Below are 16,214 nucleotides of genomic sequence, written 5' to 3' on the forward strand. Positions count from 1 at the left end.
ACGCCTTAGCTACTTACGACCATGGAAACGTCGTCCTCTCGCATGCGCACCTATGAGATACCCAAACCCGACGCTGGGCTCGCGGAATGGACAAGCAAAATCAAAGCATTGCAACGCCAAGTAGATGCAGACGAGGAGGCCGAGCAGCAACGCCTGGAAGAGGAGATCAGTGCGTTTAGAGCAGCGCGTCTGAGGAGGAGTCAGGGAATTGGATATGGACCAGGTTCAAGTACACTGGATGCATGTAAGCACCTGTTCTGTTGATGGCAACACCAGACGTTGATGTCCAATTGCTCATTTGGCTCAGCGAAGGTTAAAGAGCTAGCAGAACCGAGTGACATTAGTAGTCCTCGACCGCACGCTTTAGAGACTTTCGATTCACCGATGGACCGGCAGAAGAACCACGACGATGCGCTGTCAAAACTCACCGCGAAGCCAACGCCTGCACGAGCACTCACCACGAGTTTCTCGCATACAAGTTCTGCGGGGCCATCGGCACACCATGGGGCGACGACGAAACCTGAGCCTATGTCTCTCGCGCAGTTTATGGGAGGGCGGGCTACTGGTCCTCGGCTGAATCGACATATGCCTCAGCAAGATGCACATGATCCCACGCAATTCGAGCAGCGAACCAGGATTGATGCCCCTCATCCGGTGTTTGGTCGCGGAGGTGTTGCTTTGCCAGGGCTTGCTCGTCCGAGTACGTCCAGCGGGACTCGCGCCGTCGTTGGCACGTCGCAGACCATTGAACCGCCCAAGGAAAGGGATAGGCGAGTGAGCACGCCGTCAACGCCGGTGCAAGTCCCTCGCGTCGAGCCCACATACGTACAACCAGCACCACCGAGGGTCAGCGTCTCTGCGCGTGTCCGCACCATGAGCACGCCTAGCGGGCCTGTCGCTGCGCTGAAGCCAGTTGAAAGCTTAGTTAAGTCTCCTAGACAGTCTTTCTCTCCCTCTCCATCAATATCCATCGCAAGGTCACCTGTGCAAGACAGCTTTAGAACGGCAACACCTCCGCGCTCGACACCGTCGCCAGCTGCTCCAGCTACCCCTCGACAACAAACGCCAGTCATTATAACACCATCATCACCTCCGCCTAAATCCGTCAGCACGCCATCTCTGGCGCGCCCCATTCTTCCAGATCCAAAGCCAACTTCGCAGTTGTCAAATGTAGGGGCTTCGGCGTCGCCGTCTCCAGCTTTCCTGAAAATCGCAGCCCAGAAAGAGCCAACTCCTAGTATCAGCCGACTGCAAGGTCGAGGGTTCGTGCAAAGCATGGTTCAGGCTAGCTCGCAGATAGAAGCTAGGACACCTTCGCCCCCTGTGGAGAAATCTCGTCCAGGGAGTGGTGGCAAAAGGGTATCTGTACTCGACCGATGGCAACCAAACTCACCTTCCTCTACTCCCTCTTCACCTCCCCCCGTTTCGCCCAAACCAGCAGCAATGCGGAAGTCAAAGACTCTCGATCCCTCTGCTTCTTCTCCGTTCACTGGCCATGCATCATTCGGCAAGGAGACTCCGCCGAAGGTCCTACGGAACGCACCATCGCTACAATCGTTGATCCATCGAGGAACCGAGTCTCCATCTCCACGACCTATCGAAAGTATGCCTCCTGTCAATATCCCTGGTCTAGGCTCTGCGACGACAATGGTGGTTTATAAGGAGGATTCCCCTACAGCGGCGGTAGATGAATTAGGTGTTCGCCGCAGCATCGGGGGCTCTGGCAGCCCCACGCCGGCGAAGGGGCGTTCGTCACTTCCTGCACCGTCAGGAAAGCCCTTAGCTCATGTGCGTTTTTTACTTAGTGATGGTCAAAACGAGGAATAACTCACTGTGTGTCTTGCTTTGCTCTACTATACTCCATACGCATTCTACGCATTCATGTCATCATCTCCGTAAATCATTCATTCATCTTTTTGCTTTTAACTCATACAGCCCACGCGGGATCGTGCCAAACTTCCTAGGAAAAGCAAAGGTACCCAGGGACCCAAGGTCACTTCTGAGTCGACCCACAAATTCGACCCTCCTCTCACTTTCAGCCCCCCTTCATCTTCGGCTCCAACCAAGCAGGCTGAGGCCCAAACTCGTGAGGCTCCTGCAGTTTCCAAATTGTCCGACCTACTTGCCGCGGGACCGCCAGAAGGAGGTCCCCGACGTGTTCCTTCACCACAACAGTACGTTTCCTCAGAGCCCAAGGGAATGGTCGGTGCGAGAGCACTGCCTGGCCTCACTCCCGCTGGGAGGAGTTTACCCATTCCGCCCACCTCTCCGCACCCCGTTCTCCATGAGGCGCCTACCCAGATTATACCCCCGACGCACCAGGATCGTCAACAACAGGAACCATCGAAAGTATCACCGGAATCAACGACTACTTCGCAGGAAGAAAGGTCGCCTTCTGCCTTTTCTAAACATGTCCGTATACCCAGCACTGGCAACCGTGCAACCGTCATGGATGTTGTCCAAGCTTTCAACGAGCACACGCATCCACCGCAGTCCCTTAGTCCTGCCGAGGTCAAAACTGTAGAACCACCACCCCCGGTACCAAACTCACCGAAACCACCGTTGATTCCAAGAATCTTACCGCCCATGCAAGCGGAGAAACGCAAGTCTAGTTACGAGAGATACTCGGCGATCACTTTACCTCCTCTTCCCGAAGAGACGACGCCTGCTCCAACGCCTGCCGGCTCATTGATAAGACACGTCAAAGATAGTTCGAAGACATCAGCGACATCAGCAACCTCAAACACCGGGGATGAGATTAAAGAATTATCCAGCGTTATTAAAATCCACTCAGGTAAAGATCTATTCTGTCTTCATCAAAACGATGGCATTAATTGTATTTGCAGAATCCAATGATGAGCCTTTACCCCCGGTTGATCTTGCTGCCCTTGCCAATAGAACGTCGCAGGCTACTCTACCTACCGACTTTCAGACGATTTCGGTAGAGGTTATCGCTATAGCTGGAAATACATCCACAATCATAACGAAGGATCCTTCTATCTTCTATGACTCGGAGGTGCTCGCTGTTATCCACCGTTTCAAGGTCAAATCCACTGGACTTGTTTCAAGTACCGTATGGGGTTGGCAAGGGAAGCGTAGCCAACTGGGCGACAAAGAAGAGAACAAACTCCAGGACTTTGCGCGCCGATATGGTACAGCCTTGGTGAGTCCACTTCGGCCAGCTTCGCTCCGCTTTAGTCTTAATATTCTTGAAGAACCCCGTTTTTCAATATAGGGAACCATCAGAACTTGTGTATATTCTTGGCGGGCAAATGATCATAAGACAGGTATGTGCATATTTTCCATTGTCACCTTGTTAATGTCTCCATGCAAACTATTAGGGAACTCGGGCACATTGGTCTGCAGAGAATACTTGCATGCATCTTGTTCGCCTATCAGATGGCGTTATATTTATCGATGAACTAGACTTGGTTTGTCGAAATGATACCTCGTATACGCTAATAGTTCACTGATTGATGCAACCAGAACGTCAAAAGCCTGTGTTCCGGATTCAGTTATTGCTTATCTATTTTAGATACGTTGTATGTATGGCATGGTCGGGGCTCTCCAACCAAGGAACGTCAAGCAGCCTTGGACTACGCCCACCGCCTCTCATCAGATCCCGACAACATTCACGGGCTTGTCGAGGGCGAAAACGACGACGACGAGATGTTTTGGCTGATCCTTGGAAGCGATGAGTACGCCAGGGCGGACTATTGGCGATGGCGGCGTGAATCCGAGTTTACAAATCCACGCATCTGGAGTGTTGACACGCGCGGCGACCAGTTGGTAAGCACAGCTATTGGTGGCTGGGGCGCTACTAACAACCATCCAGTTCCGGCCAGTCTTGTCTATTCTGGAGGAAAAGTCGCCTCAAGAGACCATTCTCCTAATTGACTGCGTATGGGAATTTTTTGTCTTGGTGGGTAGAAAAGCTAGAGGAAGGCGAAGGGATATTCGTTTGGCCGTATCTACGGCTAATGTGAGTCTCTAACGCTATGTTCGGATAGATGAGGTCCAAGTGCTGAATGCTTCTCAAGGATCTTTCGGCGCTATGTGCCAAGGGAAGACCATTTGTCCCACCTGTCCATGCGCTGGTTTTACCCACTCAATTCCCTTGTGACCTCCTCCTGAGTTTGAGAGGCGTAGAAGAAAGCTGGCTGGTAAGCTGCCACGTCGCCTTCTCTTTGTTTAGATTCAGGAGGTTAACTTGTCATATAATTAGAACGAAGACGACGTGCCAGACCACATGAATATTGTGCCATACGATAATGCGATTGAAGACGTGAGTACTGAGGTTCTCTCCGTTGTAGCAAGCTTCTAATTCCTTCCACGTAGCTCTCGAAGAATGTATTTGATCCCAAGGCGTTGAAGGATCACGATATGCTGCCGCTTGGCGTTGATGCATCGGATCTACCATAATAATGTTGATTTATTTTATCTTCTAAATTTAGCGACGTGCATCGTCATCTTTGATCCCATAGATGGTCACAGTTGCGATCTCAAGTAAGTGGAATTTTTATATATTAACAGTAACCAGTCGATGCAGTCCCGTTTACGTCCGTGCGTACGGGTTTGATATAGCTCCCTCCCCCGGAGGGCAAGTGGGTATAATGTTTATGCTGGGTGGCGCCCAATTTTGATTAAGTTCACCTAACTGATTTCAACGACATTATTTCCGGCGTTTGCACCAAGAACAAGGCACAGGATGCATACTCGACGCGTCTGACTCTCCACTCTTCTCTCAGTTGGTATTCACCAATTCGCTAAACGGGCCCTGAAACAGGTGCGCGCAGGAATGGCGCAGGTGGACATCTAGTGGTTCATTTAGTATGGTGAAAGGGAATCGGTAAGCAACTTCCATCCGCGGGGAGCGTTATGCTTATTCTCTCTCTCCTTCCATTAATAATTGGAATGTCTAATTGTCAGTGGCTTAGGAACGCGTTCAGCGCAATAGCCCCGCGAGGTATGATATTCCCTTGCGAAGTCACGATATCGTCACCGATCATCTGCCGCCAGCATTAAGATTCACGCGGATGGCAGTCTATACAAGCTGTAGTCGATATTGAGTGGCCTCCTAGCGAGGATCAGCAACTCGAATCAGGAATAGGATGGAACTGGTCACTTCAAGTTGACTTCAAGCTTTCGTCTAGCTCAAGCATGCCCCTGTTGCGCTCCTGGTGCCACTCAGGAGTCCTCGGCTCTGTTCGCTGAGTTCTCGGCATTACTTCGTCTTCTCTCGTTTCGTTCGTGAAGCAATTTGACCTTCCAGTGCTATCACATCGAACACTGACTTCTATCTTAGGCCGCCTCGGTCATACTACTTCGTGGTGGGCAAGGTGAAGTCTGACCCCGACTTCGCGGTTGTACCTTTTTATGGCACATCAATAACTATCTTGTTCCGAGCGATCCATGTGCTGGTGGCATCAAGATGTTGCTTCTCCTCGTAGCACAATCTGATATGCTGTAGCTACGTGAGTAAGAGTTGTATCGTTCTATGGCTCGCATCGAGGTCCCCGTTTTGCTTAAAAGCCATAACAGAACCGATGCCCATCAATCTCAATCCCCTCTTTCGATGATCCTGTTTCTCCACCTATTATTGCACTTGCAATTCATGCTTGGTTTGGCACGACCGCCTCCAAAGAATGCAAGTGGCGAGACGGAACTCTCGGCATTCGTGGATCCACCCAACTGTTTCCCAGCTTTGGGGTTCAAGATGCCTGCCAGCGTCCCGAGTAGCCTGACAAATTGGTGGTGCAATCCTGCCAAAGAGTACGCATTCCTTGGCTTTAGCTACGAGGTCACTGCGTGTACGAAACTTGATTCGCTCTTCTTGGATGACCGTCACCTAATATGCACGGCATTTAGGCCAGAGCCCAGCCCAACTGAAGAAAGAGTTCCTTGACATCAGAAATAAATTCAAGTCTCGTTACGTTCGCTTATACGGGTTCTGTGACCGGAAAGGCTTTTAGTGGGTTGCACCCATCTACGGAGATATTTCGCTAATTTTCGTCCCAGCAACGACATCGTTGACGCTGCTTGGGCGAGTGGTTTGGGTGTTCATGCTCTGATTTGGGTGCGTTACGAAACAATGGCGTGGTTTCATCATTGAAAGAATTCATTCCATCTAGTTTGGCTTTGACGGGGACGATCTCTGGATAGGGCGTCGAGATACCCTCCTCGCCGCTCTTCATGCCAACCCCAAAGCAAAATATGTCACTCGAGTGCTGCAGTTTGGCTCTGAGCCTCTGTTTGACAACGTCCTACCTCACGCTGAACTTGCAGACCAAGTTCGGCTAGCAAAGGCAAACCTCTCGAGTCTTCAAATACCTGTCACTGTTAGCGAGCTCGCCTTTGGATATCAAGAGAGAGGAGGGGCACAGGACGTCCTTGACGCAACTGACTCTATCAATATACACATGCTTCCTTTCTTCTCGCAAAAAGCGTCCACAGGTATGCAATCTATCTAGCAGTCATTTACTATGAAATGAGGCTGACTACGTTTTTCTAGCTAAGAACGCCTGGCCCCTAGTGCAGACCGATCTTCAGTGGTTCATTGACCATGGTAAGGGTAAGAAAATGTATTTCGATGAGGTTGGTTTTCTCTCTGATTTTTCGATCCATGCCCAACTGAGCGTTTATCAGAACGGGTGGCCTTCCGTGACATCTGAAGGTGTCCAGCCCAATAGCCCTAACGCTGTAGCAAATGTAGCAAACGAGCAAGTGAGTCATGCATGTCTGTACTGATCACAGCTATGCTCATCAGTTTTAAAGGATTACTATACACTACTCGATCAGCATTGCAAAGATCTCAAAGCCGTAGTTGGCGGAGGTGTCGGATGGTTCGCTCACATCTACAGCGACAATCAGGAACCCGGATATGGCATATATAATTCGGCGGGGAAACTCAAATTTCCGTTCAGCCCCGTAACTTCGTGTTAGGCGTGTTAAGAATTGATTGCTTAGTGACGGCGCTCATGTTAGATGTCTTGAACTGAGCTGAATGGTTTGACTAATTTAGTCTATGTTACAGTCTGTACGGACTGCGAACGAAAAATATCGGTGTATCACATGGGATGCACTTTAGACAAACGACATATATACGAAAAAAGGTGGGTACGGTAAGGATTGAGTAGTTTACTATTGAGGAGCGGTATAGTATAGAGGCACGAATTGACGACCCATTGTCATCATTGGCTTAATGTCACCCACAGAAGATCCATAAGATTTACTGGTATGATTGCACAAGTTTCGAAGGCCAGCCGTCAACCGTACCATTTGTCGCCCAACCTCGTCTGCGCTGGCGGACGTTGGGGTATCTTCGTCTCGGTAATATTGAATACTTCGATGGCTCGCTGTGGATGTTATTAGTTGGAAACATACTGGTATCATCAACGGGAAGTGGGAGACCAACCCTCCAGGTTGCCATATCAAATTGCGTGACAAGTTGCCGCTTTCTTAAACCACCGCCCATCCTATCTTCATCCGTGGGCGGTTCGCACGGATCTAGTAGAACGTGAGTCCATGAAGAGTAGTGATATGTACAATAGCTACATATTATGGGTTCACCATCCTGGATTTCGAATGCAACATGGCCGTCTCGTATCAAAAACGATAAATAGAAGATGTTTTCCACTGATTGAGCAAAGTCATTCGGATTGATAATAAATTTAAATAGATTGATTGGGTCCGGGTTGTCATTGAGGAGCTTTTGTAGCTGAAGAGGGGATGTGAGTATATATTTATGTTGGGAACAAAGAATCCTTACAATTGCAACGTTTTTAGTCGTCTCGTTTGGTGACCGGGAAATGTCCTCTTCCTTGAGCTCTTGGGGTCGCTTCAGATCTTCTTTGTTCTTCTCTAGTTTAGCGCGTTTAATAACATTCCGTTTCTTCTGTTCAATCGTCAATGGTCCGAGCCTGTGCTCCATTAGAAAACGGCAAGTTCAGCGGCTGTCTTCAGCCTACATGAAATCCATCACAGGAACCCTTCGACTTTGGGCAAGGGCCTTGCGCCCAATCTTCTCCCAGTTGAGAGGGGCATCAGCGCTATCTACCTGCTCATCGTCCGAATCTTCGGGTAGTTGGTCTTCCATTTGTTGAGCGCCACCCATAAACGAAAGTAGTTTCGTGATGAATTCATCCACATCGAAAGTGCCTGTCCCCGACTTCATAGCACGGGCTTTCTGCGCTCCAATATTGGATGCCATCAAAAGAAATGCGGAGTCGAGGGTCGCCTCTTGAGGTCCCTTGACTACGTTTCGAGGTCAATCGTCTTGAACAGTGCATATTGCATCAAATTGAAATCTACCATTCATAAAGAGTCCGTCTGAATCCTGGACTTTGGATATCAGGTGGTCTGGGGTGCATTGGTTATCGTCTCGCTTGTCTATATCGTAACGTCAGCTCCGACATGGATGGTCCAGAGAATGCGCTCTCCACCTTCCAGATCCCGTGCCAAACTTCTGTACTGCCGTCGTACTGCGCGCTTCTCCTCGGGATTCTGGTCGGGGTCGAAGGCCAAGTCAGACATTCCTTGGTTGATGTCTTCTGGCATCGTGAAGAGTCTAGCGAAGATCCTGAGGCTCCTTGTATCTTCTCGCGATGTGGATAGGAGCAAGATAGACGCGTTATTTAGGGTTGTTTGCTTTATGCAATATTTCTCCCTGTCACGTATCACAGGTGTGACGGACGCGTTTGATATACAACTGCAATCTTCGACGCGTTCTCGGCGACCGACGCGCCCAAATGTCAGTGACTTCCCACCACATAGAGTACAGCAAGACTTCCAGAGCCAAGTGTCACGGAACGTGCAATGTGATTGGTCTATCTTCTCTTCTCTTCTCACGTCCCTGATGGCATGGGCATCCTAGGGGTCCAATATTGAACTGGGAAGCCTGCGTTATGGGCAGACAATCAGTAATGAATACGGAGATACGGTTCAGTGGAGGCATTGGTGAGGCATTTTTGCTGGACGCTAGCTACACTCGTTGTTCACCACGCGTATCACGCTTAGGGGATGTGTCACGACTGCGATTTTAGGGACTTTGGCTGCTATTCCACTGGGAAATTTCCATGGGCTCAACAACTTAAGGTATGTCGGCCTCTGGCTCAGATCTTTACGTCAATAACTGCGTCCTTCAGCTCTGTCGATCAACAGAAGGTTCAGCGTGCTATCGCACTGCGCCGGGTAGAGCCATCGAACGTTTCCCGCACACCTGCTAAGGCATCCAAGGCCCCCACCGTCATTGACCTTACACAAAAAAAACGAAAGGCGCCGCTAGAGGAAGTATCGTCTAATGCCCAAGCCTCCAGCTCGAATCAGCCTACCTTGACTCAAGACGTCGAAGAGGCAGAGGAGCCTGTTGAAGATGTCCGCGAGGACTTATATTGTACCATGACGACGAATGTCGTGGGTATACAGTGAGCACCCTCCTTTCATCTACAAGATATTGATATCAAATGATGCGTGAAGGTATTATACAGGTAAGTACCTGGTTTCATCGACTCCTTACGGCTGTGAACTTTGAATAGGCCTTGTGGGCTCCGGTGAAGAGGCTGTCCTGAGACGGGAACCTGAGAATAAGTACGACCGGTATGTACACTGTGCGTCGTTCCTATATACCCCTCTCATGGAAGGAACACAGCAATGCCATTCAAGTGAAGAACATGGCAGGGCAGCAAGTTGGACACCTGCCTCGCCAGGTCGCAGCGAAGCTTGCTCCTTTAATGGACAGAGCTTTGGTGACCCCAGAGGTAATCATCCGCGAGGGAAATTGTGAGTAGATCATCTTTGGAATATTTCTCTGGTCTTATATGCAACGATAGTGCAAGGCAAGGCATGGAATTTACCTGTGTAAGTGCGGCTTTTCTGAGAACCTTACAAATGTGTATTTATACTCGTGCAGCACCCTCAAAATCTATGCTGCGGCGGATAAACGAGACTTACTCGAGCCGATGCTGATCTGGGCGACGCCGGGACAAAGAGGCTTCACTTCGCGCATGAGGGCTCCTCCACCCAGCTCGGGTCCTTCGAACGTGCCGCCCCCCGCAAAACAGGCGGCACAGGCGGCAAAAAACACGGAGGCTCAAAAGTCTGCCGAATTGGCCCAACTCTTGCAGGGTATAGAAAAGGTAGATGATGACAAGAGACGTTCTGCAGTTCTCGACGTAGTCTGCTCGGTGGAAGATATCCTAGAACTCCCCCTCTACCCCAGTCCTCCAAGTATCGAGTCTGGAGAGTTATATGTGAACCTATTGAAGCATCAAGTGCGCCATTTGTCAAGACTACTTCATACTTGCATTGATCCTTTCTCAGAGTCAAGGTCTTCTGTGGTGCCTTCAGCACGAAAATCCGATTCTGCCAAAGAAGGAAACCGATAAACCAGTTCAGATGTGGCAACTTCGCAAGATTGATAACAAGGTGAGGATGAGCACGTCGTGCTCGGCCGGACATTAACATGTTTCTTCATCTAGAAATCCATTTACTACAACCGTTAGTGTTCGCGCTTCCTCTTCCACTGCCCGCTACTAAATCGCTGGATCCCTCTGACACATAGTTGCGGCACACACTCCCAGAGCCCTTGACTCGCCGCCAGCCTTGGGAAGAGGCGGTCTCTGTGCTGATTCCATGGTGAGCTGGACCAGTGTACTTCGCCCCGTTCTTGCTAAATATTTTCGTACACAAGGGCTTAGTAAAAGTGTTTCACGCTTCGCACATCGCCACACATATTGACTGTTTTTTAGGGCAAAACACTGACCATGCTTGCGCTTATCGTTGCGACTAGAAAAGATAAACTGACAAACTTCTCCAAGAGCACTTTGATCGGTACGTCGGACGTAAATCTTTTTCTCCTAGACTAATTGGGTTCAGTTGTCCCTCTTTCCATCATGTCCAATTGGGAGAAACAAATCAAAGATCATGTTGTTCCCGGTACGCTGAGTAATTCTTGTCTGCATTCTTGTCTCTGAAAGTCTGTTTCAGGGATCTTGACGACTGTAGTGTACTACGGCGCTGGTCGATCCTTGAGCGCTAAGGACCTTTCTGGATATGACGTAGTCATCACAACATATCAAGTCCTCACTGGCGAGCACGATTTGTCGGCCGGTGATGGGCCCAGCAAGAAGAAGCAGAGGAAAGACAGAAGTCTTTTCGACGTAAAATGGAAGGTTTGTTGTTCATGCCACATTCTCACGAATGGTACTCAAACCATGGCAGAGGGTCATTTTAGATGAAGGGCATAACATAAGAAACCCGAAAACGAAGATGGCTAGAGCCGCTTGTGCACTCAATGCTGAGAGACGCTGGGTTTTATCTGGGACACCTATTGTAGGCCTATCTGCAGGTCTGATCTCTGAGGTTAACTTACTGTCCTCTCTCTGCTACAGATCAATTCTCCGAAGGTATATTTACTCTCCTCAAGTAGTAGCGTACATGTTAAACAGGATGGCATTTGCAGGATCTGGGCTCGATGCTTACCTTCCTTAGAGTGTGCCAGCCATTGGATGACGAAGACTTTTTCAAACGGCTCCTCCTTAGGCCTTTGAAAAATGGCCTCCCATCCGGCTCCGAGCTTCTTAGAGTGAGTCACTAATATAGTGTATTGCACCAAGTTTCTGACTGTAGAGAAGTCTCTTATGTCACAAATGTGTATCAGACGAACCAAAGAAGTGAGTATTTCGCGATCTGAACACAACGTTATTAACACACCTCTACAGATGCAAGACAAAAATGGGAACTATCTTGTTCCTCTCCCACCGGTGGAGATGCTCGTTGTTCAAGTAAAATTGACCGACGAAGCTAGAGTGAGTGTCTTTCAGGCGTTCTCAATCGAGTTATGACCGATCTCGATAAAGGCTTTGTACGACGAAGCTGAGCGACGTGTCGCCGACCGCGTTCAAAAGCTCATGAATTCCACCACTACCAGCTTTGTGGGTTCTTCGATACTGATCACCCAAACACCAGTCTGATTCCACGTGCAGGCACAGTCGCACGTCTTGGGGCTCTTGACACGTTTACGACAGCTTGCTCTTCATCCCAATCTGATCCCTCGCAGCTTCCTCGAGGAACTGAGACGAAGTGACCTCGAAGACGAGGACAAGCCTTCCATCGAACTCACTCCTGACCTTCGCGTGCGCTTGCAATCGGTGCTAGCTCAGGCAATCGAAGACAATGAAGAGTGTGCCGTGTGTTTTGATGTCCTATCAGAACCTCGGATCACACCCTGTGCACATTGCTTCTGCCTGGCTTGGTATGTTCCCTGCGAGGCTTATTAGACCAGTTCTTTTTTATCAACAATCTGTTCTAGTATCACCGAAGTTATATCCAGAGATCCCAAATGTCCAATGGTGAGCGCTCTCTCTCTGGGCTACCCGATTCTAAACCTCTATCCTAGGATCGCCGCCTTCTACGCCAGAATGATCTCGTAGCTCCTCTCCCACCCACAGACGCTCTTGACTTAGTGGAAGAAGAAAGTGTCATGTCGGAGGGTCGCTCTGCGAAGATCGAACAATTAGTCCATCTTCTTACCCTTACACCGGCAGGAGAGAAATCAATTGTTTTCTCCCAGTTTACTTCGTTCTTGGACAAGGTGAATTTCATCATAAACAGTCATGCTATCGGCACCGCGCCCTGACAACTCTGCCTTTAGATTGCGGAGGCGTTCGAAGAAAACGAGTAAATATCCAGTCAATGTGCACTCTCGCGTGTTACTGTCACTAACAAATTATTGTCAGCATTTCGTACGTTAGGTTCGACGGGAAGATGTCTGCTCAGAAGCGCGAGGAAACTATCGCTCGGTTTTCGGTACCCCTTGAAGAGGGAGCGGAGCCTGAACAAGCGTCGTCCACCCAAGTATCATCCACCAGGAGGCGCCCCAGGGCTTCGCAAAGGACTATAAACGACGATGCCGACGTTAGCGTGGCAGTCGTCGACGATAATTTCGTTCCAGGCGATGACGATGACGATGATTTCGTAGAGTCTGACGACGATACTGCTTTCACCAGCAAAAAGAAGGGCAAAGGCAAAGCAAAGCAGAGGAAGACATCGTCGACACGGGTGTTCTCAGGAGTCAATCCCAAGGTTATGCTTATCTCTTTGAAGGCTGTGGGCTTGTCTATTTTCGAACCACCATATACTCGCTGACTTTTTCGTACAGGGGGCTCTTGGTTTGAATTTGACAGGTCTGCTTCAACCCCACAAAGTATTATCTTTCTACTAATTATAAACCTACTTCGTAGTCGCCAATAACGTTTATCTGTGAGCTTGAACTCAGTGTTCATAGTGCCCTATTGACTCGCCTTGCTTCCTCTAGCATGGATCCGTACGTATTTTGCATCATAATAATAGCATGCACATCTCATCCATCCTTGCCCGATGTAGATGGTGGCAGGTCCGTGTTGTTTACCTACATTTCTGTCGACCATATTCTTAACCCCCATCCAGGAAGGAATAGAGAGCCAAGCCATTGATAGATGCAACAGGTCAGTTGACCGAGTGTTACAAGCCATCGCCGTACCTCACACCGTTTCCCTAGGATTGGGCAAAAGAAGAATGTCCACGTTTATCAACTTATTGCCGAGAATACTGTTGAATCAAAGGTTTGTCACTTTGACGTTCTAACAAGACAAAGCAGCGTTCTAATTCCGATCTAGGTTCTAGAAATACAAGAGCGCAAAAAGAAACTCATCAAGGAGGTAAACATGCGGGATACTTTCTTTGTTGTACCAGATAATAAACTGTTACCTGATAGGCTTTCTCTGGAACCAAAACGAAAGAAACTCAGCGCCAGAAGAAGGAAGCTAGGCTTCAAGGTCCGTTGCTTCTTCCCGTCCGAACCTCCTTGAGCGCTAAATATCCATCCTTCAGACCTCGTCGAACTTTTCGGTGTCAGACAGCAAGAGGCGTTCGCATTGAGTCAAAGTCAATCTTAATTACTGGTCCCTTGCTAGTGAGAGTATGTAGTCCCCTGATACAACTCGGATATTGGGTAATGCGAGTTTCTCTGGCACCTAATGCCAAATTGGGCAAATGGCGGGACTCGGCCCTCGAATACTCCTTGTTAACGGCGGGGTGGTGCGCCCCCTTGACTGGTAAAGAATAAAGAATCAAAATTCACTCCTACCTAATGAAGGGGACACAGCGGGGCTGTTCTGGGAGGATGTATGGAATATACTGAGTCATTGTCATAACCTGAATGTTTTGCTAATGTGTCGAGCTCAAACGAAACAAGTAAAGTGGGTTCTCAGCAGCCCAATGTTTGCAACTCCAATTATTCCAGGAAGATTAATAGCGCGATGTGTGCGGGTTGCAGCACCGACATGGTGTTCGGAGTCCAAAGGGTGTTCTGCGCCGTTCCCGATCTCTATTACCCAAAGCGGACCCTCGGAATAATGGCCGACGCGCGGAGTTGTATCAGGGGACTCAAGACTGTGCTAGTGACTATCCATATACTCACACTGGATTATATTCAGCTTACTTATCGACTAATTCCATTTGTCTCTATGAGTCAGATTACGTAGTATCAGATACTACATATACAGTCTACCTTCTGATTTTTCGTCAACCTTCCTACCGCACATCTTGGTCAATAATGAAAGATCTCAAGTATATGAAACTTGTGTCCCCCACCGGTCGGCTCATACTAGCGACCCCGCAAGTCGAAGACGATCTCGCCGTATCAATCCTCCGATCAGATCCCGCCGTTCTTCGCTACCTCGCCGGAGTCATCCCAGACGTATGCGAAATCGAAGACGCTCGTCAGCTACGGGAAGCCCGCTCCCAGGACAAACAAACATGCGACTTCTACATACACCTCCTCGAAGACGACTCACCCAAGTTCGTTGGGATGACGGGGATCTTTAAGATCAGTGACGCGCATCGATCATGCGAGGTGGGAATCTTGATTTCACCGCAAGTACACGGGCAAGGAATAGCTACGGAAGCACTGTATACAGCGCTGAATTTCGCCTTTGCGGAGAGGGGGATGCATCGCGTTACTGCGCAAACCAGTGCTGCGAACCAACCCATGAGAAAGTGGTTCGAGGAAGTAGCTGGTGCAACTGTGGATGGCCGTATGAGAGACGCCTGGTCGACGGCTCCGGGGAAATATGTAGACACGATTGTGTATGGCATATTAGAGGACGAGTGGAGAGACGTGATCAAGTCAAAATTGGAGGCAAAGATGACAAAGGAGAAGGGTGGCGGGAAAACTACGGCCTAAATGGACACCACCTTAGAAGCTTTCGTTCAGTCTTGTTTTCAATTCATTGCTCTTGCATCTTGCAACCACTTATCATAGAGCTCCAGAAACAGGGAAAGAGCACAACCAACTTCCAATTGTCCGAATGAAAAATTACAGTTATGAATTGAACTGTTGAAGGATGTCAGCTGCCATATCTACAGACAAGTTCTAGCACGAACCGCAGTCAAGTAGGACTCGGCCACTATGCGGGCACGGGCGTTGAGAGATAGCTTCATTTCGCTTATTTCCTTATCTACTTCTTCCATGAATCTAATGGAGCGGATAATCGATCGGTTGCGGAAACGAAATGTGAGGTAGACCCACTGTATGATGAAATCCACAACCTTGTGCTTCAGCATAGTCTCCGTGTGGGTGTTGGTGATTAAGAAGGAGATGTCGTAACCCTTCAGATGTGCTCAAAGCGTGTATATATATATTGCAGAGTATGTCACGCACCTGAACTGGCTTACGCCGCAATACAATGAAGTTCTCTGCCCGCTGCATCATGAAACGAGTGAACTTGTGGCACAGGATCCGCTCAATCTCGTCAGCTTGCTTTATCTTGATGCTAAGCCGGATGGAATTGATCGACGGTTCGATTAAGACCCGCTCATTTTCATTTCGCGATATAATGAGAGGGTTGAGGAGCACTTCCTTGGACCCACTGATGTAACATCAAGACACGGTATTGCAGTGTGATAGAGGGGAGCTCACCCGGCCTCGACCTCCGGTTTGTTGTGGCGTTCAACTATCTGCAAAGAACACCCTCTGATCACTTCATCTGGTCAGTAAACGAAGTGCATTTACCTGAGACGAGAAGTTCTCCAAGGTGAGAGCAGCAGTCAGCGTCGAACGCACTGCGGCAAGATACGGCCTGAGTACATTCGACTTGGCGCGTGCGTGAGTACGCGTGCCGGTGGTGGTGCAGAAGAAAGCTCACCATGGTATTGAAGTTAGCGAGCAACGCGCGCTG

The 16,214-nt window shown here is 49.1% G+C and overlaps 6 protein-coding genes across 6 annotated transcripts; 4 read left to right on the forward strand and 2 right to left on the reverse strand.

Annotated features, from left to right (window-relative positions):
• Window positions 1-21: 21 nt before the first annotated feature.
• On the forward strand, window positions 22-4,422 carry PC9H_007784 (uncharacterized protein; the record flags this gene model as incomplete). Its single annotated transcript, XM_036777310.1, has 11 exons — window positions 22-244; window positions 308-1,788; window positions 1,936-2,794; window positions 2,847-3,163; window positions 3,216-3,287; window positions 3,342-3,431; window positions 3,487-3,789; window positions 3,836-3,982; window positions 4,041-4,163; window positions 4,226-4,285; window positions 4,339-4,422. The coding sequence occupies 11 exons, from the start codon at window positions 22-24 to the stop codon at window positions 4,420-4,422; spliced, it is 3,759 nt and encodes a 1,252-aa protein (XP_036630930.1).
• Window positions 4,423-5,614: 1,192 nt separating this feature from the next.
• Window positions 5,615-6,942, forward strand: PC9H_007785 (uncharacterized protein; the record flags this gene model as incomplete). Its single annotated transcript, XM_036777311.1, has 7 exons — window positions 5,615-5,810; window positions 5,869-5,971; window positions 6,019-6,076; window positions 6,132-6,453; window positions 6,512-6,594; window positions 6,646-6,723; window positions 6,775-6,942. 7 exons carry the CDS (start codon window positions 5,615-5,617, stop codon window positions 6,940-6,942), a joined length of 1,008 nt encoding a protein of 335 aa, XP_036630931.1.
• A 323-nt stretch (window positions 6,943-7,265) lies between these two features.
• Window positions 7,266-8,556, reverse strand: NSE4 (nuclear protein; the record flags this gene model as incomplete). The annotated part of the gene is made up of 7 exons (XM_036777312.1): window positions 7,266-7,355; window positions 7,415-7,506; window positions 7,555-7,717; window positions 7,769-7,919; window positions 7,968-8,253; window positions 8,311-8,388; window positions 8,442-8,556. 7 exons carry the CDS (start codon window positions 8,554-8,556, stop codon window positions 7,266-7,268), a joined length of 975 nt encoding a protein of 324 aa, XP_036630932.1.
• Window positions 8,557-8,921: 365 nt separating this feature from the next.
• Window positions 8,922-13,914, forward strand: PC9H_007787 (uncharacterized protein; the record flags this gene model as incomplete). Its single annotated transcript, XM_036777313.1, has 32 exons — window positions 8,922-8,955; window positions 9,042-9,093; window positions 9,144-9,422; window positions 9,475-9,485; window positions 9,534-9,594; window positions 9,647-9,755; window positions 9,876-10,268; window positions 10,318-10,422; window positions 10,476-10,494; window positions 10,559-10,647; window positions 10,746-10,827; window positions 10,873-10,950; window positions 11,002-11,168; window positions 11,218-11,328; window positions 11,388-11,402; window positions 11,459-11,581; window positions 11,631-11,669; window positions 11,718-11,804; window positions 11,856-11,930; window positions 11,982-12,250; window positions 12,308-12,347; window positions 12,395-12,589; window positions 12,650-12,675; window positions 12,735-13,104; window positions 13,157-13,181; window positions 13,239-13,257; window positions 13,313-13,321; window positions 13,381-13,390; window positions 13,444-13,481; window positions 13,535-13,598; window positions 13,653-13,811; window positions 13,867-13,914. 32 exons carry the CDS (start codon window positions 8,922-8,924, stop codon window positions 13,912-13,914), a joined length of 3,201 nt encoding a protein of 1,066 aa, XP_036630933.1.
• A 676-nt stretch (window positions 13,915-14,590) lies between these two features.
• On the forward strand, window positions 14,591-15,220 carry PC9H_007788 (uncharacterized protein; the record flags this gene model as incomplete). The annotated part of the gene is made up of 1 exon (XM_036777314.1): window positions 14,591-15,220. One exon carries the CDS (start codon window positions 14,591-14,593, stop codon window positions 15,218-15,220), a length of 630 nt encoding a protein of 209 aa, XP_036630934.1.
• Window positions 15,221-15,358: 138 nt separating this feature from the next.
• Window positions 15,359-16,184, reverse strand: ARC19 (Arp complex subunit; the record flags this gene model as incomplete). The annotated part of the gene is made up of 7 exons (XM_036777315.1): window positions 15,359-15,370; window positions 15,421-15,511; window positions 15,566-15,645; window positions 15,698-15,905; window positions 15,956-15,993; window positions 16,049-16,129; window positions 16,182-16,184. 7 exons carry the CDS (start codon window positions 16,182-16,184, stop codon window positions 15,359-15,361), a joined length of 513 nt encoding a protein of 170 aa, XP_036630935.1.
• Between the last annotated feature and the right edge of the window lie 30 nt (window positions 16,185-16,214).

Source organism: Pleurotus ostreatus, assembly GCF_014466165.1.
Source record: "Pleurotus ostreatus strain PC9 chromosome Unknown scaffold_5, whole genome shotgun sequence".
In the NCBI taxonomy this organism is placed as follows: domain Eukaryota; kingdom Fungi; phylum Basidiomycota; class Agaricomycetes; order Agaricales; family Pleurotaceae; genus Pleurotus; species Pleurotus ostreatus.